Below are 23,129 nucleotides of genomic sequence, written 5' to 3'. Positions count from 1 at the left end.
TATTAATTATTGTTTGTGTCACAGTAAAACAGCAACTTTCATGTTTAAAGTTGTAGGCATGTTGTGTAAATCAAATGGTGCTAATCCCCCCAAAATCCATTTTAATTCCAGCTTGTAATGCGACAAAACAGGACAAACACAAAGGGGGATGTATACTTTTGCAAGACACGGTATATGTTTATCTAAGACCAAAAATGGCTTAAAAATAATGAAATGAAATGTTTCAACATTAAAAAAATACTATGAACAGCAATAAGCCATATTAAATGAAACAAAATCAATATTTGGTGTGAGACAACCCTTTGCTTAAAAAAAATAGTAGTCTCAGGTACAATGAATGCAGTTTTATAAGGAAATGAGCTGTAGGTTTTACTGAGCATCTTGCAGAAGCAGCCACAGTTCTTCTGGACACTTTAAAAAAGAAAAGGTAATGCAGGTTAATGGTAGCCTCGCAAGCCAGACTAAATGTGAATATTTAGTCTGGCCTCGATCCGTAGACATTTCCGAAGCGGGTAGGAGGAACAAACCGCTGTCTTTCAAACTGTCTCTGTGCGTATAGGCCAACGCTCTGACCAATCAGCGCAACAGTGACTGTGACGTAGTCAGAGCGACAGAAAGCAGTGGGGGAGGCCTTGAAATTAAATCATTTTTCAAAATGCGTATTAATTAATAAACAGGTTCTAGATATTAAGAAGTTTGGAGATAATGACCACAAGTTTGGAGTCTGTACCACATACACATTTTTTCCAAGTGTTTTTCAAGGGTTTGCTTAAACTGTTTTTGAGAGTTTTTATTTAGTGGTGTTTGGTGAAATAATTTCCCTTAAATTTAAAATAACGGGAAAATAAGAAACAATCAAAAAGTAATGTTTCAAAGCTGTTTATTAATTCTTCGTACTGCACAAACTAGCCCCATCCTTTTGGCTACGAGCAGAGCCAGCTGGTAGATCAGACTTTTGCCATAGCCGGTCGGCAAAACAGCGAAAACGTCCTTCTTGAAAAGGAATGAGCGGAGAGCCTCTTCCTGCTCATGTTTCAACGAAAACTCCAAGTCTAATTCTTCTAAAACTGATTCCAAAGCAGAGTCAAACGCGCGCTGTTCACTAGCCGTAGCCATCTTTCCTGTTGCGCTTTCTCCAGCGTCACGCAGCTTTGTCGTCACTCCTGCAAAAGCCCGCCCAAAGAATCCAAACAAAAACCTTGCGTTGTGATTGGCGGGCATGATTTGATGCCCGGGGTGTTTTTGTTTATATGGTGCGAGGCTAGACCCATTCGCTAGGCAAAAATATTTTTGGCCGCTAGGCGGTTGGGTCTAGTTTACTAGGCTAGGTTAATGGGGTTTGCTGCAAAATTAAGAAGCAAGTGTGACAGTCAAAGTGTCCAGAAGAACTGTGGCTGCTTCTGAATGCCTATCTGAAAAGTGGTCTCTTATGTAATATGCTGCTCAGATACAAACATTTTTACCTCCGCCAAGGAGGTTATGTTTTCGGTAGCATTGGTTTGTTTGTTGGTTTGTCTGTTAGCAACATTACGGAAAAAGTTATGAACGGATTGCTCTGAAATTTTTTCCAGAGGTGTGACTGGGCACAAGTAACAATCCATTAAATTTTGGCGGTGATCCGGATCACCTTCTTGATCCCGGATTTTTTTAAAGGATTCTTGGCGGAGGTCTGCGCTCTCTGAACACTTTTCAAGTTTTTTTCTGTAACATTTAATTATGTGCTGGGAAATGAACGTTTAGAACTCTAAATTTTTTTTTGTACTGACTCAATAATGTAGAAATCATAAAATAGAAATCTATAACAAAGTTTGTATGAAAAAAATAGGGCGCCTAAGACGTTGGCACAGTACTGTATATGTGTACACATACAGTGTTTTTTATTGTTACTGACTGGAAATTTGATGCTTGGATTTAAAATAGATATGCAAACCTTATGCAACGCTGCCTTTATTTGTGAGGTCACCTTAAAGAGCTTCTAAAACGCAAAGTGTCTGCGAGATGCCCTTATCTGTGAATCACTTCATTATTTATTTGACTTATGGCCTGCAATCTTTTGTAGCCTCTGCAAAGAGAAATTGGGGTAAATGTCAATAAACATTGATTTCTCTGAAAGAAGAGCCGATTGCTTGTTTACTACAGATTGGTCAGCATGTATGTGGCTTCTGGCCCATCATTCACTGAGTTTTGCTGATGTGTGTGTGTGTGTGTGTGTGTGTGTGTGTGTGTGTAGGGAGTAAATGGCACTGCAGCACTCTATCACCATCGAGAGAAGAGCAATGAGGTCTTGACACGAGGTCTTCTAAGATCTGAGAAGGAAGCTCTGTTACTTGGTAAGTTATCGCTGGTCTGTGTAAGTTTGATCAACAGAGGTTGGCTTGGGAAGAATGCTGAATGGATTGGCCTAGAATACACAGTCTTAGTCTTCCTCTGACATCTAAACAGATCTGAGCAAGAGAGCGAGACAGCCAGAGACAGAGAAATGCTCCTATACTCATTGCTAGAAGATGCAGTCACAGCTTCTGTTGATCTTCTGCATTTGGATGGAGATCCTGAGGAGTTCTAAGGTCAAAAGGGCTCATGGGAGCTGTTCCTTTGTCTAATAGGCACACCACTAGCTCTGACCTACACACGCGCGCGCGCACACACACCAAATTTGCCCTGCTAACACTGAGGAAACGCACTATACAGATGGAAACTAGGATTGAAAAAATGACTGAAGGGCCTGAAGCCAGAACAGCAGAACAGCTCAGCTTATTCCAGTAGAAGGGACATAAAAGATCAACAGTGAAACACAAAATTGCTTACTTTTACAGGCTTAAACCATCAGTCAACAGCACTGCAATGTTAACTCTGCAGAGGAAACCTTCATTTGCTCCCATAAGTAACACTGCTAATATACTTCCTATTATATAAGATGATTTGCTTCTCTTCAGACAGAAATACATTTTTATCTGTGGTGGAGCAGCAGACTGCAACTCTACATGAACGTGAAAAGGTTGCTTCTGCACAGCTACCCTGCTTCTCATTTCAAAAGACATCATGATCAAGCCCACCCCTCCCCTATTCTCTCAAGAGTGAGCCTCTGTGAAAGTAGGGCTTGTGAAGGGAATTGAATTAGTTTCCTCTGTAATTGGCAGTGTTACGCCATATAAATCAAGGAAATAAATATTGGCTTGGGACCCTCCAGGCAAGGCACTATATTCTCTGCCTCAGCTTCACTGCGTTACCTTTGGAGGACCTCTCCAATGTAATCAACTAAAGTGGAGGGGGTGGGTGACTGCTGGTTCTGCTCTGACGAAGAGTTTTATGATTGTGCAGGCTGCTTTTATTACCAGCCTGTCAGTTACTTGCAAATGTGGCTGTAACTACTGTATATTGAGCCTTCTGTGCTCTTTGTGCAGGAGTCATATCAACCTTCCTCCATGTCCACCCATTTGGAGCCAACATCGAGTACCTTTGGTCTTACATTCAAAGGCTTGATGCAAAGGTAATACCTTTCTTCCTTTGTTACAGTCAGGAATGTTTTTGTTGGCATCTGTAAATGCACACAATTTATAACATTTAAAGTATTAATATTAAAAGAGAACTGAAGCCATTTTTAAACTTGCTTTATTTCTTAATTAATGTGTTATTCAATTACGTTTTCGGTTTTAGTAACCTTATATCGTGACTCGTATTGGCAACTACTTACAATTAAATATTATACTTATCTGCCTATTCGGTTTTTAGCCATGTCTATTTGGTCCATGGCAGGCATCACTTATCTGCGCAATCTTCACGAGACTTGTGCGAGACTTCGAAATGTGAAGTATCAGCCAGGTGTCAGTGCTGCCATTTTGAAAACTGTTTTCCAAACAAAATATTGCACAAAAACGAGTTTAAATGACGATTACTGCCTACTTTTTTCAAACTTTCCTGATTGCTATCAAAACAAACAAAGCTTCCGGCTTGATTACATCAGCATTCAAAAGAGGGCGCGCACGTCTTTTGACAACGTTGGCAGATGTTGGTCACTTTGATTTCCGCTGTACGTTTTACTTCCGTCCTACGATGTCTCGCACGGGTCTCAGCGAATCTCGTTTATGGCCATTGCTTTGACATATGGACTGATATATTCATCTCATCTCAAGCCGCTTTATCCTGTTCTACAGGGTCCCAGGCAAGCTGGAGCCTATCCCAGCTGACTACGGGCGAAAGGCGGGGTACACCCTGGACAAGTCACCAGGTCATCACAGGGCTGACACATAGACAGGCAACCATTCACACTCACATTCACACCTACGGTCAATTTAGAGTCACCAGTTAACCTAACCTGCATGTCTTTGGACTGTGGGGGAAACCGGAGCACCCGGAGGAAACCCATGCGGACACGGGGAGAACATGCAAACTCCGCACAGAAAGACCCTTATTGGCCACGGGGCTCGAACCCAGACCTTCTTGCTGTGAGGCGACAGCGCTAACCACTACACCACCGTGCCACCTGGACTGATATATTACATAGCATATTTCAAACACTTATAACTTGCTATAGCAGTGACAAAATAGCTATCAAAAATGCATTCCTATATTTAATAAAATGAGAAATAGAATTTTGATAATAAAAAATTTGCCTTCAGTTCTCCTTTAAAGTATATGGTAGATCCTCTTTTCTAAAGTGATGTAAACATTGTATTCATGCCATATGGAAATAACCAAGCCTATTTTCTGACTGGGAAAATTCATTCATGCCAACATCTGTCATGTCAAGTGCATTTTTGAGATTTCTAACAGTTCAGATATCTTGGAGCAAACCCAGAACTAAGGCAGCTAGCCACACAAATGTTATGTGTCCAAGCAATTTTGAATATTTGTTTCAAATTTCAATGTATAATGAAAGTTCTAAATATCTCAAGTTCTAAATGTTAACAAATCGAGTCGTACATGAGCTGATAGTCAACAAGGCACGTAGCGCCGAGTAGGCTATAAACCATGTACAACGAGATTGAGTGGAATAAGTGTTTTATTCTATCCACATTCACTGGATTTTGAGAAACAGAGCATTTTTATTTTTTGCAAATTCGATAGACAAAAATTTTATACAAAACATCGGACAAAATAATTTCCGCTTAGAATGTAAACAAACTGGCGAAATGACAGTAGCAATTTGTGAAAAATGCTATAATAATAATTCTTGAAAAATAAAAAAAGATACATTCTTACGATCAAATATGTTTATTCCATATTTTGTTGCTTTTTTTTGGGGGGGGGGGGGGGGGGGTTGTTTTCGAGTAGTTTTTATTTCGTCCGTGGTTGATTCAGTAACACTCTGCCATTTTGTTTTTCTCTACTCACAGTATATGAGCTGATAGGCTAGTAGTAGAGTAGCCAATCAGAGCACGCAATTGAGAATAATATGCATTTTTTTCTATTAAATATTAGGAAGAGCTGTGCCAAGGTTTAACATGAACACAGCTATATGTTGATACGAGCTAATGTTAGATCAAAGCTACAACCCTGTGTTTTACATCTATTTTATATCAGCTTTGAAGTTAAAATCATATTTTTTTATTCTCCTGATCTTTACTCACAGTATATGAGCTGATAGCCTAGTAGTAGAGGTGTGTGTGTGTGTGTGTGTGTGTGTGTGTGTGTGTGTGTGTGTGTGTGTGTGTGTGTGAGATAGCCTAGTAGTAGAGTTGCCTCTGTGTGTGAGTGATAGCCTAGTAGTAGAGGTGGGTGTGAGTGAGTGAGTGAGAGACAGCACGGTGGTGTAGTGGTTAGCGCTGTCGCCTCACAGCAAGAAGGTCCGGGTTCAAGCCCCGTGGCCAACAAGGGCCCTTTCTGTGCGGAGTTTGCATGTTCTCCCCGTGTCCGCATGGGTTTCCTCCAGGTGCGCCGGTTTCCCCCACAGTCCAAAGACATGCAGGTTAGGTTAACTGGTGACTCTAAATTGACCGTAGGTGTGAATGTGAGTGTGAATGGTTGTCTGTGTCTATGTTTCAGCCCTGTGATGACCTGGCGACTTGTCCAGGGTGTACCCCGCCTTTCGCCCGCAGTCAGCTGGGATAGGCTCCAGCTTGCCTGCGACCCTGTAGAACAGGATAAAGCGGCTATAGATAATGAGATGAAGACAAAAATATTATACTTGGTCATTTATTTATTGAGGAAAATGATCCAATATTACACATCTAGGGCGGCACGGTGGTGTAGTGGTTAGCACTGTCGCCTCACAATAAGAAGGTTCTGGGTTCGAGCCCCGTGGCCGGCGAGGGCCTTTCTGTGTGGAGTTTGCATGTTCTCCCCGTGTCCGCGTGGGTTTCCTCCGGGTGCTCCGGTTTCCCCCACAGTCCAAAGACATGCAGGTTAGGTTAACTGGTGACTCTAAATTGACCGTAGGTGTGAATGTGAGTGTGAATGGTTGTCTGTGTCTATGTGTCAGCCCTGTGATGACCTGGCGACTTGTCCAGGGTGTACCCCGCCTTTCACCCGTAGTCAGCTGGGATAGGCTCCAGCTTGCCTGCGACCCTGTAGAAGGATAAAGTGGCTAGAGATAATGAGATGAGATGAGATTACACATCTGTGAGTGGCAAAAAGTATGTGAACCTTTTCTTTCAGTATCTGGTGTGACCCCCTTGTGCACCAATAACTGCAACTAAACGTTTCCAGTAACTGTTGATCAGTCCTGCACACCAGCTTGGAGGAATTTTAGCCCATTCCTCCGTACAGAACAGCTTCAACTCTGGGATGTTGGTGGGTTTCCTCACATGAACTGCTTGCTTCAGGTCCTTCCACAACATTTCGATTGGATTAAGGTCAGGACTTTGACTTGGCCATTCCAAAACATTAACTTTATTCTTCTTTAACCATTCTTTGGTAGAACGACTTGTGTGCTTAGGGTCGTTGTCTTGCTGCATGACCGACCTTCTCTTGAGATTCAGTTCATGGACAGATGTCCTGACATTTTCCTTTAGAATTCGCTGGTATAATTCAGAATTCATTGTTCCATCAATGATGGCAAGCCGTCCTGGCCCAGATGCAGCAAAACAGGCCCAAACCATGATACTACCACCACCATGTTTTACAGATGGGATGAGGTTCTTATGCTGGAATGCAGCGTTTTCCTTTCTCCAAACACAATGCTTTTCATTTAAACCAAAAAGTTTTATTTTGGTCTCATCCGTCTACAAAACATTTTTCCAATAGCCTTCTGGCTTGTCCACGTGATCTTTAGCAAACTGTAGATGAGCAGCAATGTTCTTTTTGGAGAGCAGTGGCTTTCTCCTTGCAACCCTGCCATGCACACCATTGTTGTTCAGTGTTCTGCTGATGGTGGACTCATGAACATTAACATCAGCCAATGTGAGAGAGGCCTTCAGTTGCTTAGAAGTTACCCTGGGGTCCTTTGTGACCTCGCCGACTATTACATGCCTTGCTCTTGGAGTGATCTTTGTTGGTCGACCACTCCTGGGGAGGGTAACAATGGTCTTGAATTTCCTCCATTTGTACACAATCTGACTGTGGATTGGTGGAGTCCAAACTCTTTAGAGATGGTTTTGTAACCTTTTCCAGCCTGATGAGCATCAACAACGCTTTTTCTGAGGTCCTCAGAAATCTCCTTTGTTCATGCCATGATACACTTCCACAAACATGTGTTGTGAAGATCAGACTTTGATAGATCCCTGTTCTTTAAATAAAACAGGGTGCCCACTCACACCTGATTGTCATCCCATTGATTGAAAACACCTGACTCTAATTTCACCTTCAAATTAACTGCTAATCCTAGAGGTTCACATACTTTTGCCACTCACAGATATGTAATATTGGATCATTTTCCTCAATAAATAAAATACCAAGCATAATATTTTTGTCTCATTTGTTTAACTGGGTTCTCTTTATCTACTTTTAGGACTTGTGTGAAAATCTGATGATGTTTTAGGTCATATTTATGCAGAAATATAGAAAATTCTAAAGGGTTCACAAACTTTCAAGCACCACTATACCACATACAGGCAGACAGACAGATAGACACAAGAAATTTGGCATTTATTACATGTGCTGAAAGCAGTGGACATTGATAAAGCCTACAGTATATCTTCTAAATTGTTGCTCTGCTCATGTGGGCAACATGGTCTCTCAGCAAGAAGATTCTGGGTTCAAAACTGCCAAACAACTGGGGTCCTTTCTGTGTGGAATTTGTATGTTCTGCCTGTGCAGGTTTCCTCTGGGTGTTCAGTTTCCTCCCACAGTCCAAAAACATGCAGATAAGGTCAACTAGCTACTCTGTGCATAGGTGTGAATGTGAGTGTGAATGGTTGTCTCTGTGTTAGACCTACAATAGGGGCTTTTCACTGATGTCACAGATTTTTGTTTCTCTCACAGCATCCGCCATATTGCCAGGCAAACAAAGAAACATAGCCATCACAGTTAATAATGAAAATCGAGACAACTGCAGTCAGTACAATCTCTCTGAAATTATTAAAATGTTATTTTATACCAGCAGATCATATTACAGCCAAAAGCTGAAACATGCAGGCATCACGGAGCCATATAATTTACCCACGAATGTATTTATTATTTATTCTGCACACTGCTCTGGCTATGTGTCTGTATGCTCATTGCTCACTTGTGTGTGTGTGTGTGTGTGTGTGTGTGTTCACTGCTTCAGATGGGTTCAATGAAGAGGAAGAATTTCGCTGTGCTTAAGTGTACATGTGACAAAAATAAAGGCTTCTTCTTAATTTACCCACAAATGTATTTATTCCACTTGAAAAGTTTACAGCAAACCGGCTACCAGATTTGAGGCACTACAACATCCTGAACTATTTTGTATTTGGACTTCTAAATAAACCGGAGATACTAAAGGCATACAAAAGTACAGATGCCTACCAATATTTCAAGGCAGGTTTTGTGCCGGAAAGTTATGGGAAATTCCTTGTAAAGAAAAATAACTTATTATGACAAAGGTAAGCTCAGTCATGGACTTCTAATAGTAATAAACAAGCCAGGGCCTAGATCTAGCATATTTTTATAGTGTTTAGCCTCGTCTACATTATCAGTACATAAACATGCTGCTAGACTCGCCAAGCAGTAGGTCTAATAAAATATATCATGTCCAAAGCCAACATCCAGATATACATTATAACGTTCATACATTTACCATGTTTTTGTGTAGTGCAGGAGAGCTGCTAAGTAGGACACACTAGTGTATGTACCAGTAGACTGTCCTGAGTAGTATCAGACCATGCAACCTGTTCAGAGCTTTACTATTCAAAGTTCTGTCCATGTTACGCCAACTTACAGACTTGTTGAATGTTAACCGAGGCTAGATCTAGATCTATGGGATTTTTATAACTGTATGGCCTTGAGCTAAAAAAAAGTGTTCGGAGAAATAACAGTTGCACAGAGCTTTCAGACTAACCTGATATAAAATGTTCTCCACACACATGGGAATGCTTTGTTGGCATCCAGTCTTCCCGTTTAACTGCAGCTCGCCATTTTTCTCATCTTTCTGGGTTCACCGGGAAGCAGTGAAAGGTTAAACCAGGCTTATCTCCACATCTGTTTTTACATCCAAAAGGACGACAGGTCTCTGGCATTGTTCTTTTCGATGTAACTTCAAGTTTATCTGTAGATGTTTACCGAATCGGGCTTACAATCACTCGTGTACACTTGTGCCGGTCGTTATCGTCCACAAAGCTCACCTAGCAACATGGCTGTATTAACATATCTGCAGTTATGATGATGTCATGTGAAAGGGCCCTATAGATTGGCGACCTGCCCAGGGTGTACCCCGCCTCTCACCCAAAGTCAGTTGGGATTGGCTCCAGTTCACCTGCAACCCTGACAGATAAGCAGTATAGATAATGCATGGATGGATGGACTCTGCTCATGCAAGGCCATATGCATTTACATAAAGAAACACCCCAAATGGCTATACGGGGTAAGCAACTTCCATTCAATAATAAAGGGAATAAAGTAGAGATACTGTGGTATGAAGTAGAGTAAAACAAAAATGCTTTATTTGGCTTGGAGTGGTTTGTCTAAGAAACAAATTAAAAAAATATATTTTTAGATTTTATGGATACATGTGTGCAAACTATTGCTCCAATTACATTTAGAAAATCTGTGATGGCATGAAAATGTCTTGAGAAATTTACGTTTATTCTTACAGCATTTAACAGACACCCTTTTCCAGGTGCTTTGAAGTTTCTTTTAAAAATACATCCTCATGTTAGGTCAGAAATTCAGGTATTGCACCATGAGTGAGATGAATGCATGTAATGTATCATTATTCATCTCAGAGTTTGTTAGAAATTGCCAGACTGGTCTCCAATTGCTCAGTGAAACATGCCCAAGGCGGAAAACCATAGAACAGAGACTAAAGCTGTACTGGGTAAATGAAATCACCCTCAGCAATCTTTAAGCATGCCTTTTATATGATTTTACTTTGCATATTCTGTGATACCGGGGTGGCAAGGTGGTGTAGTGGTTAGCATGGTCACCTCACAGCAAGAAGGTTCTGGGTTCGAGCCCAGTGGCCGATGAGGGCCTTTCTGTGTGGAGTTTGCATGTTCTCCCCATGTTCGCGTGGGTTTCCTCCACAGTCCAAAGACATGCAGGTTAGATTAGTTGGTGGCTCTGAATTGATCGTAGGTATGAATGTGAGTGTGAATGGTTGTCTTTCTGTGTCAGCCCTGCGATGATCTGGCGACTTGTCCAGGGTGTACCCCACTTCTCGCCTATAGTCAGCTGGGAGAGGCTCCATCCAGCTTGCCCATGACTCTGCACAGGATAAGCGGTTATGGATAATGGATGGACATTCTGCGATACCTGTCTGTACCTTATGAGCACAGAAATCAGTAATTACTCTGTCATTTTGCTCACAGGATGGGCAAGAAGTGATAAGTCCACACATCCATAAGAAAAACTTGATAAATCACATTCCCTGAGTAGAAATGTATATGGCTTTCATACAAAATTATGAGTCTGCATGGTTAATATATATATATGTATGATCACATCCTTTTTTGTTAAGCACATGATTTATTTTCAGTGGCTTATTTCCTACCATGTAGATTATTTTATGTTCAGTATAGCACCCTGTACTAAACATGCTTTAAGCTACTAAGGACACACACGTGGCCTTACTGAGTGGTTTTTGACCGCCAACCTAAGTCACAAGATTAATATGCATTGAGTTTAATTTTGACATATTGCATTGTAGAAAGATGCACTAAATTTGCATTAAAATGTCAGATTTCACAACAGGTATAAATAAATGTGTATTTTTATGGGTAAATGTCTGAACCTCTCTCCTCAGATCTCCGCCAGCGAACTAGAGCGACTGATGGTGCGGCTACCCAACATGTTCAAGCAGGAGTTTAGCGGTGTGGGTGCCACGTTGGAAAAACGCTGGAAGTTCTGTGGTTTTGAGGCCCTCAGCTCAACATAACGAACAGAGAGACAGTTACTGACACTGAGGTTATGGGATTTACAGGTGCTGTGATCGGTGGTAGACAAAATGAGACTGACCAGAGCCTCAGGGAAACTCAGTAGAGGGTTCTCCCTCGCTGCTGTAGCTGTCACCCCTGCTGTTCTGCTTTATAGACACTGATATCAGCAAAGGAAATGCAAAGAATCAGGATAGATGTGCTTACGTGGAGAAGCTCTATTCAGCATTTTCTGTCAGCAGTGGGAAGAGAACTCGAGGAATGCAGGACTGCTCAATTATAAATGAAGAATGTGGAATATGGGTATGTACGTACAGTGACACACACGCGTGCAGCCAGCAGATCCAGTGTTTGAGGCTATTCACTGGATTGAGCATTTATTTCAGAGTTGAAAGTGTACCAGCTTCCCAAAAGCATTACAGATTTAAGATCACCTCAACATTACAGAAAGTGTTAAGAGAAACAGTTTCTCGTCGAGCTTGTCGTTGTGCATTTTGTGCTACAATTCTTTTGGGAACTTAGGTCGTGGTAAAAGCTACAGTATAGTAACCATGCTGCAGTTAATGCTTACTCATGAACATTTCCACTCCTGCTTGACAGGATATTTTACTGTTTAGGACCTTTTGTTGTTGTGTGGACAGTGTGTGTAATGTGCATTTTCCTTGTGTCATAATGCACCATTGTTATCAGTTCATGTTAATTATATCTCTCAAAACCTCTATTAAAACCATTTTTATACAAACTAACACTATTACACATGCAGAGATGAAAGCTGTGTCACATCACTGTCTCGGAGTCTGTCGCTATACCGTGTTTATTTTTTTACGAACATTTTATGCTGTAGATTTGATGAAGCTATGACGCAGAGGCTTCCTAATCACTCTGAATAAAGCAAGCTGTTGTCTTAATAGGAAAGACGACGAGATAGTTCACTGTTAAGTACATTTTTATATTTCCTCCTCCAACTAAGGATGTCTCGGACAAGCCCATGAGCATAAGATATGGCAATAACTAGTTATTCTTGAAGAGAGTTAGTATTTATAGTAATATACTTCAGCTTAAGTATGTATGAAGTTTCAGAATGGATTTGACTCAATTTTGTGTAGCACTTTTAATAATAGACACTGTTAAAAAGAAAAAATAAGGCAGCTTCACAGAGGTCTGGATATAGATTTATATTTAGATCCCTAATGAGCAAGGCAGAGGTGACAGGAACAAGGACAAACTCCCAGAGATGGACAAGGAAGAAATGAGAGGAACCAGTCTCAAAAGAGAATTCATCCTTTTTAGGTGACACACCAGCAAACCAAATCAAATAGACACGGGACAGAACTGTACTCTGGGTACGTTTAAATGTTTAAAATTCCTGTTCATCAGGTAAAAAAAAAATGAATGAATATGAGATAGCACCCTCAGGTTTTTCTTTGTTTACTGAGTGCAGTCCCACACTGTGCTTTAGTTTGGGGTTTAGATGCACCCAAGTGCTGTACATATTTACATGTTCCTGATCCGTGTATAATTTTGCTGGAGAAAAGACAACAGCAGCTTTCATGGTCACATATGCGTTTTTTATATATATATATATATATATATATATATATATATATATATATATATATATATATATAAAAAAACCACTTTACCACTAAACCAGCACTGCTCTCAACGGCCCTCACATTTTAAAAATCCCATTCCTTTTCATCAAGAATTTGATCGGAGGCTGTCCATCGATGGAGCTGCAGAAACTCACATTACAGCATATACACAGAACCATGGCCTCACTTTCGTTTATAAATGCCTTGAGACCTCAAGAATGGCACAGGAATAGTTTTAAGCGTTAACAATAAATCTAATATAGTAATTTTTTACAATTAAAGTGATTCATACAGGTAGCGGTCTGAGTGAATGACCTTGACGTCTGTAATGTCACAGCAGGAAGGCTATCGATCTCATCGCCATTTCCGCTATACTAAAACACAGAGCTGACTGCAAGTCTGATCCTCCATTTTGAGCTAATTTATCACCATGCCATGCAGATGTGTTGCTGGCCGGTGCAACAACATGACAGAAGGTGGATTTACATTGCATTCATGGCCCAAGAATGTTCAAACTGTAAAGATTTGGACACGTTTTGCGAGAAGTTCACGTAGTGGGCCTGTTAAGCATAACAATTGTGCACAAAATGAAAAAGCATGAAACTTTCAGGGTTTGTTCTTGAAGGCATAAGCTTTAATTTGAGACGTGGAGGCATTCTCAGTTTGACCTCTGGGGTCAGCTAGAGGTCATTGACCTCCATAATGGCACATTTCTATGCATGAAATTAGAAAAGGCTGTATCTTAACATCTAAATGTGATGTAAATGTAAAATAAATGTGTTTTTCCATGTGCCTGGACATGAAAAAATCACATACAATACTGATATTCCTCTTAGGTGTAACTTCAGGGGTCAGGTAGAGGTCATTGACCTTTGAAATTTGAAGTTTCTATGCATGAAATTCTAGACGGGTGTATCTTAGGATCTAAATGTGATAGAAATGTGAAGTTAATGTGTATTTCCTTGTTTCTGACCATGAGAAACCCATTTTTGATACTGATATTACTCTTGGGCAAGGTCAAGGGGAAGTGAACATCGATGGCAAAAATTCAAAATGGTCTTAGGCACTTTTGCTCATTCTAGATGTTTAGGTATTAGTCTGAACCTTCTGGAAGAAGTTGAATTTCTCTAATTGGATCACTACGAAAAAAATGAGAGCTGTTTGAATTGGGGTGTGTGTAAATATGTCGGAACTAATTTTTTCACATAAATATTGGCATTTTTGCTTCAAGTTTTTTCTTCAGTGTTTAATTCAAAATCTTATCCATTTAACTATTATTTGCATTGCCATGATCATAAAATTAGCATACAACCTTAGTTTTAGGGGTTGATCTGAAAAAAGGTGTTTTTGAATGGTCTGAATTTCACAATCTTGGGTAATCCTGATTGTTATTCCGTTACCAAAAAAACCCCATTTTTAAATTTTTTTTTGCCTAATTTTTATTTTGAAAAAGTGAAACTTTTAAAAAGAAAGCTTCTTTGGACCTATAATCAGATTCTAAGATCAGTTGTTTGATTTAAAATTTTTTTGGTTGTTTGTTCAGTGGTCCAAATCAGTTACTCCGTTACCAGGTAACGGAGTAACTGATTAAGTCACGGAGTAACATCAGCTTTTAACTTACTAAATCAATGTTTTCAATGCATTTCTTTTCGGTTTTTCCCATTTTTATGTTATAGAAATGCAGATTAGCACAATACCAGTCTTAAAACATCACAGACATGCAGTAAGATGATATCTTTATTCACCCTGGGCACTCGACAACTTCACAATCTTTGACCCTCCATGGCTTCGTGGGCTTCTTCAGTTCAACTTAGAATTTTTATTCATGTCTTCTCTACTTGCATTGGTGGCTTCATGTAATAAAAGATGCTGATAATGAAAAGGCAAGAGATAGGATGCGGACGTGGCGGGCTGCCAAAAAAGCAGAAAACAACAAAGCTAAAGCATACAGTACACCCTCAAGTCTCAATCGTGCCGTCAAGCGTACGCTTAATACCCTTCCACAATCTCCACGCAAACGAAGGAAGGTTGTTACTAAACTGACCCAGCAATTTGAAGCAGAGTATTCTGCGGAACCAGAAGCTGCCGAACCAGAACAACTCCCACCACCACCACCGGCTAATAAGATTCCAGATGAAATACGAAATCGCATACAGGAATTCTACCTTCGGTCAGACATCAGTTGGACGGCCCCAGGCAGGAAGGACAGCATAACGGTCGTTAGAGATGGCAAAAAAAGTCAAACAACAGCGCCACTACCTCTTAATGACAATTCAGGAAGCATTTGCTCTCTATAAAGAAGAAAATCCAAATGACTCTGTCAAACTGACGAGTTTCAAATCATTTCAGCCAGATGTGGTGCTGTTCAGAAGTGATATGTCGCACAATGTTTGCGTGTGCCAATATCATGAAAACGTGAATCTTATACTCCAAGGACTCGGTCGAATAAATACCATTCCTGACAATCACAAACTTCTCCTTCGTACATTGTGCTGTGACATTGACAATGAGAACTGTATTTTTGGGAAGTGCGAAACTTGTCAGCGGAAGATAAGCACCGAGTCATTAGCAGAACTGGTTGATGATGATGAACTGTTGTCCGAGAATGCCAAATGGTTCAAGTGGATTCGTACTGATGAAGGGAAGATGGCCAAAGTGGAAGAAACAGGAACCGTAAATGATGCATTGCAGTTACTTGCCGATAAGCTCCCCGCCTTCAAGATTCACTGCTTCATCAAAAGCAAGCAGGCTGCTGAGTTCGTGCTGGCCTATTCGAACCCTCGCCCCAACCACGCCGTAATGCAGATTGACTTTAGTGAAAATGCTGCGATAATCGAGCAGGATGAGGTACAGAGTGCGCACTGGAGTCACATCCAGGTGACAATCTTCACTGCTGTCGCATGGATCATGGAAGATACCAAGTCATACTGCATTACATCTGACACCCAGTCACACGATAAATACACTGCTGCCGTCTTCTTGAACACTTTGATTGACAACCTGCGGGCGGCAATGCCAGGTGAACTTACAGATCTAGACATTTTCTCTGATGGCGCTGGTCAGCACTTCAAGCAGAAGTACATGTTCTTGTTCATCTCAAGTTTGCTGGAATCGAAAGGCATACGCATCCATTGGCACTTCTTTGCAACATCGCACGGAAAAGGAGCCGTTGATGGTATTGGCGGAACTGTCAAAAGAACTGTTTTTAGTGGTGTGAAGAGTCGCCGTTATCACATCACCAGTGCAGAAGAATACGCATCTTGTGCCAAGGAGCTCCTGAAATCGACAACTATTCTTCATGTAAGCAGTGCTGAAATCAATGACATGAAGCCAGAGTTGGACAAACTGTGGGGTGCGGCGATCACAGTTCCCGGTACACACAACGTGCACTGTGTTCGAACAATAAGTCATGGAGTCGTGTCCGTGTCAAATTACTCCAGGCAGGTTGGGTCCACACATTGTCTCCTGCCTCAAGCTGCGATCGATACCCAAGACACTACATTCAAACCCGAGAACAACCCATCAGATGAGACTCCGATCCCAGATGAGACACCAATCGCAGATGAGACTCCGATCATCGAGTATGTGCCATCCCAGTCAGTTCCTGATCCCAGCAGCGAGGAAGAAAAAGAAGCTGCTTCGTTTGTCGTCGCTGGCAAATGGTATGCTGTCTACTGGGAGAAAACTCATTACTGGTTCATTGGACAGGCCCTGCATGAGCATAAGAAGGACAAGTCAAAATGGGTGTTCTCATTCCTCGAGCAAGTTGACGAAGAAACAAATGGTTTCAAGACAACAAATGACATTGACTCTGCTAAACTTGATCACGTTCTAGCAGAAATTGATGCTCCAGCTCCATCCTCATCCACAAGGACCAGTCTCTTAAAACTTACTGCCACTGACTTTAACTTGGTTAGGGAGATGTTTGCCAACTTCCTATAAAATGAGAACTTTTGATGAACTGTGAATATTAATTTGATACGAACTTGAATGAACTTTTGGTCCCTGTGAATGATGAACTGTGAATATGAATTAACTGTGAACCTGAATGAACTTAAAAGATAAATGAAGCCCTTTTGCTCTTTAAAACAGTTATTTGATTACTTTAATAAAGAAAATAAGATAAAACAATGCTTATTATTCATTTTAAACAAACCCTCACTCATCATAATTATTTGTTACTCTGTGACCAGGTTGCCTTGTTACTCCGTTACCGCGCAAGGCTAAAAAAAAGTGTCCCTGATTCAAGAGGGGTTACAATTTCACCCTAATTTTTTGTTTGGGGATAGATAACTCAATATACTAACAGAATAAATAGCCACTTTTACATTCTTGTGCTGGAAACCGCATGTTATCCCTATCTGACTAAACATGCAAAAATCAGATGTAGTTTTCAGGTTACTCCGTTACCGGGCCTATTTTGGTGGTTTTCACCCAAAAAGTGTCAAAATCCAAAGAAAAATTTTTACCATTTAAAAGCACTAATATGGCCTATTAAAAATGTATTTAAGTCATTTTCATATCCAAATTGGTTTGAGTGTAATGGCCCAAAAACAGCAATTTTGTTACTCCGTTACCCCTTGACCTTGCCCTCTTACAGGTCATCTCTGGGGTCAGCTAGAGGTCACTGACCTCCAGCATAATGCATTTCTATGCATAAAATTAGAAACGGGTGTACCTCAGGTTCTAAATGTGATAGAAATGTAAACTAAATTTGTATTTCTATGATTCTGTACATGAGAAACCCATTTTTGATACTGATATCATTCTGAGAGGTCAACATCATGGAGAACAGGCAAGGTTGGGAAACATCCCACATTTTGATAAATCTATATAAAAATCTCATGTGTTTTGGATTGTAAGAAACAATTCCATATGAATATGAACATGACAGAAATATACTTCAACTTGCCAGAAATTATAAACTTTAACTAATCAAAAACTTGAACTACAATCAAAACTCTAAATGCAGTGTAAACAGTTGAACAGGTTCCATAAAGAACATTTTAAAATCACTATAGTATCTACATTTACTCTAAGGGCCTTGACCTTTGGGGATTACAATGTTGGCCTACAAATTGTAACTACAGAACACTGGAAAACAGAACACTGAAAACAGAACACTGAAACAGAAACACTGAAAACAGAACACTGGAAAACCACACCCCTTGCCCCACTCTGAACCGCGGGAAAATAATGGGCTACACACAAAACATGAACATGAAAATTCCGTTGAATCTCTACCTCTGCTAGACTGACATAGTTATTCCTGTGAATTTAGAATTGCCCTATCAATGTCCAACATTAAAATGACTGAAAATTAAACTACAATATACTGTATTCTTCAACTCTAGTGCAAATGAGAGCAAATGCTCCAAAACATTACTCACTTTGAAATTATCAATGGAAATGGGGCAACTGTGTTCAGCTTCTGACATAGTTTGTGACCACTGGAGATGTTTTACTTATCAGAAATGAGTTGTGTCATGTCCAGAAACATGGAATCATATATTTACTTTACATTTACAGTATTTCACATTTTAATCCAAAGATAGATTGTTTCTAATTTCATGCTTAGAAATGCATTATCGTGGAGGTCAGTGACCTCTAGCTGACCTCAGAGGTGACTTATAAAAATGATATCAGTATTAGAAATTAGTTTATCATGGCCAGAAACATGGAAATACACATTTAATTTACATTTCTATCACATTTAGAACCTAAGATACACCCGTTTCTAATTTCGTGCATAGATATGCATTATGCTGGAGGTCAGTGACCTCTAGCTGACCCCAGAGATGACCTGTAAGAGTAATACCAGTATTAAAAATGGGTTTCTCATGGTCAGAAACAAGGAAATACACATTAATTTCACATTTCTATCACATTTAGATCCTAAGATACACCCGTCTAGAATGTCATGCATAGAAACTTCAAATTTCAAAGGTCAATGACCTCTACCTGACCCCTGAAGTTACCCCTAAGAGGAATATCAGTATTATATATGATTTTTTCATGCCCAGTAACATGGAAAAACACATTTATTTTATATTTACATCACATTTAGGTGTTAAAATACAGCCTTTTCTAATTTCATGCATAGAAATGTGCCATTATGGAGGTCAATGACCTCTAGCTGACCCCAGAGGTCAAACTGAGAATGCCTCCACGTCTCAAATTAAAGCTTATGCCTTCAAGAACAAACTCTGAAAGTTTCATGCTTTTTTCATTTTGTGCACAATTCTTCTGATAATAAGAGCTTAACAGCCCCACTAACGGGCACATTGGGCGCCTATGAAGTGGTCTCTCTTCTGCTCACTTTACTGAAGACTCGTACGAGACCTCTGATCTGTTGAGGAGCGTTGGCTATAAGCCTGTATTGAAAGAGGGTGCAGTATCAACAATTAAATAAAACTACAAGAAAAGGAAAGTATTTATTTTATTTATTTTTTAAAAGAAAAGTGAGTTTAGTTGCACCAGTCCTCCCGGAGTGAGCCGAGGGTTGTTGGTAAAACCAGGGACGGGACATATTGCTCGGGCAGTGACCTCCCCCTGGTTGTTGCTAAAACCGGTGAGATCCTATTCGGTCCCGGGTTTTAGTAATTGCCTGAGCTGAGCAGTAATGGCGGAATACACAGTATGGAGAGAAGGAGTGGACCAGCCGTCTGATTTCTCTGCTGGATATTGCTGCCATCTCGCCCTTACGTGGAAGAAGCAAATGAACGGAGAACTGAACGAACAACTGAAAGTCAGACTGTTTCAAAACAATCGGCCACAAGAAGCGAGAACACAGATGGGTAAGCTCCGACTCTCATTTGGATACAAAAACAACACGTTGTTTACCTGCATTTAGATTAATACATGTAACTTGTCTGTTTAAGTTACCAGTATAAGATTATTTAATTTGCTTCAGAATGTGATTGTCTCAGCTCGTTTCATCAGTGAAAATGCATGCATGTACATGTATGTTGCATAAGTTATAACACCTATCCTGTTTTAATGAGAGTCAACCCACAATCAATGAAGTCAAATCAGTCTTAGTTGAGTAAGTCGGTAACGGGATTTCTTACTTTCACCATAAATTTTTATTTATATGACTTTGGTCTATAGCTGTAAAAGGCCCCAGCCTTAAAACCAGTTACCACTGTGATGGTACAGTACGCACTCAGGGCTGGCTGGCTCAGCGGGGCAGCTCGAATGGCAACTTTGCGGTCGATTTTAACTCTCAAATATCTCATCTCATCTCATTATCTCTAGCCGCTTTATCCTTCTACAGGGTCGCAGGCAAGCTGGAGCCTATCCCAGCTGACTACGGGCGAAAGGCGGGGTACACCCTGGACAAGTCGCCAGGTCATCACAGGGCTGACACATAGACACAGACAACCATTCACACTCACATTCACACCTACGGTCAATTTAGAGTCACCAGTTAACCTAACCTGCATGTCTTTGGACTGTGGGGGAAACCGGAGCACCCGGAGGAAACCCACGCGGACTCTCAAATATATATATATTTTTTATTCCCATTTATGCAGCATACAAAGTCAAGGATGGAGATACTATCCATTCAGAAATGTATTTAAAAATAAAGGTTCTGTGTATCTGCTTTAAGGAAAGATATTTCATCATTTTTAACATTATTGTCTTTTCAGGCTGATGGAATTTCTATAGAAGAAGGTACATATGGTTAGATATGATTCAGATTGTTTATATACGCGTTGCTTTAGAACAGTAATATTAATTTGAAAAGGCCTACATTTACTTTGGATTAAACAAAAATTTCTCATTATAAACTCCCCGCGTCTGCAAAAGACAGCCAAAAAATAAATAAATGCATTTTGTTGACAGCATGGTGAAAAGGAAAAAAAAAATACAGCTTGCATAAGCTATTCTTCCTGCCAGTGAACAAAAATAGTGTTTACTGGACACCAAACCCAGACTGCAAGAATAGCAGCTTCTCATTCTGCTCAGCTTCTTATTTCTTTCCTCTGTGACACACTAGCTTCCTGCTAACTAACCCTGAAGCTGGAAAATGAACATTAAGCACATTCACATTTTCCTTTCCTCTGTTCATTTGGTTTGCCATGCATGCAGGCCCATTAATGTGCTGAATATCTGTGGCTGACTGATGATGATGACCATCAAAATGCTAGCACAGCAGGATGTTTACAAAGCTCTCACTGTGCAATTTCTTTTTCGCTTTGAACCTATTTTTACCAAGGCTTTCTAACATTGTACCTCACCTTTTCTCCAAGTTATTTTCTCCCTGGTCATTATTTGTGTTGTGGGTGTTCCTGTCTCCATAGCAATAGGATACTAATGCGACATAGGTAGGTACTCTTCTCCAAAGTTTCAGCTGCATCTGACACCATGCATTATCGTACTACAGTTTGTCAAAATATTACTATTACACTATTACTAGTGTAATAGTAATTACAACTTACAATTATAAGTTCATGACTCGTGACTTAGCCTCTGTCTGAAAGAGAGACACAAAACACCATCACTGGTTAGGAATTTTCTAGAAACATATTCCAGTACCACTTACTCCAAGAAACTGAAAAATAACACCTTAAATTTTTTTTTTTAAATACTTGAAAAATATATCGCTTTTTAAAGTCACTTGCATAGCCTATTTTGCATTAAGATGAGACATTCTTTTGGTCCATCTAAAGTAGTCTATGGAAAGAGCTGAGTTTGTAAATGAGGTTTCCTGAAGTCATCTATAAATAAATTGGGTAGGAGTGGGAATACAAGCACCATGAGCTGTACTCTTCTCTCCAATTGACAATAGCTAGTTAACGAACTCCAGATTTGTTTATAAAATGAGGAAAAATAAAGAAAGAAAAGAAAGAAAGAAATTTCGAAATTTACTTTGACTTGTATTTCATTGCAGACAGAATGAAGCTAAGATTTTTCATGATTTGTCTGGTCAACTTCATTTCATTTGTTACTATACTGTACATCCATTCCTGGGATGGGGGCGATTTAGGGCTAGTAATGAGGTAAAACATTAAGAATGATGCGATTTGGAACTGGTTATGTCAACAGGTGATTATAATAATGATTTGGTACAAAAATCAGTATCCAGGAAAGGCCTTGTCTTTAAGGAACAAAGATGGGTCGAGGATCTCCAATTTGTCAACAAATGTGTAAGAAAAGTTTTAAAAATCAATGTTCCTCAAAGAAAGATAGGAAGGGATTTGGATATTTTACCCTCTATGGTGCATATCATTAAGTCAAGTTTATTTTTTATAGCGCTTTTAACAATAAACGTCGCAAAGCAGCTTTACAGAATTTGAATGACTTAAAACAGGTAAACAAGGAAAAACTCCCTCAGACGACATGAGGAAGAAACCTCAAGAAGAACCAGACTCAAAAGGGAACCCATCCTCATTTGGGCAACAACAGACAACATGACTATAACATTAACAGTTTTAACATGAAGACAGGGTGGCACGGTGGTGTAGTGGTTAGCGCTGTCACCTCACAGCAAGAAGGTCTGGGTTCGAGCCCTGTGGCCGGCGAGGGCCTTTCTGTGTGGAGTTTGCATGTTCTCCCCGTGTCCGCGTGGGTTTCCTCCGGGTGCTCCGGTTTCCCCCACAGTCCAAAGACATGCAGGTTAGGTTAACTGGTGACTCTAAATTGACCGTAGGTGTGAATGTGAGTGTGAATGGTTGTCTGTGTCTACGTGTCAGCCCTGTGATGACCTGGCGACTTGTCCAGGGTGTATCCCGCCTTTCGCCCGTAGTCAGCTGGGATAGACTCCAGCTTGCCTGCGACCCTGTAGAACAGGATAAAGCGACTAGAGATAATGACTCTCAAATGAAGTCAGTTTCGTTGATGTTATAACTCTTCATTGATGGAAACTTGAATGCAAAACTGTTCATGGCAACTGCAGTCCTAAAGTTAGCAAGTCAACTGTATTATATTATTTAATTTGCTTCAGAATGTGATTGTCTCAGTTCATCTGATTACAACCCCGATTCCAAAAAAGTTGGGACAAAGTACAAATTGTAAATAAAAATGGAATGCAATAATTTACAAATCTCAAAAACTGATATTGTATTCACAATAGAACATAGACAACATATCAAATGTCGAA

The 23,129-nt window shown here is 40.2% G+C and overlaps 1 protein-coding gene across 1 annotated transcript in view; it reads left to right on the top strand.

Annotated features, from left to right (window-relative positions):
• Nucleotides 1-11,988, top strand: part of enox1 (ecto-NOX disulfide-thiol exchanger 1) — a 42,161-nt gene extending 30,173 nt beyond the window's left edge. The window contains exons 12-14 of the mRNA XM_060929907.1: nucleotides 2,231-2,330; nucleotides 3,402-3,487; nucleotides 11,300-11,988. Coding sequence (XP_060785890.1) covers nucleotides 2,231-2,330; nucleotides 3,402-3,487; nucleotides 11,300-11,431 — 318 coding nt within the window. The 3' untranslated portion in view covers nucleotides 11,432-11,988. The remainder of the gene's footprint in view (nucleotides 1-2,230; nucleotides 2,331-3,401; nucleotides 3,488-11,299) is intronic.
• The last annotated feature ends 11,141 nt before the right edge of the window (nucleotides 11,989-23,129 follow it).

This window comes from Neoarius graeffei, chromosome 9 (assembly GCF_027579695.1).
Source record: "Neoarius graeffei isolate fNeoGra1 chromosome 9, fNeoGra1.pri, whole genome shotgun sequence".
Taxonomy (NCBI): Eukaryota; Metazoa; Chordata; class Actinopteri; order Siluriformes; family Ariidae; genus Neoarius; species Neoarius graeffei.
Note: the sequence above shows the minus strand (reverse complement) of the source record. Positions and strands in the feature narration are given on the sequence as shown.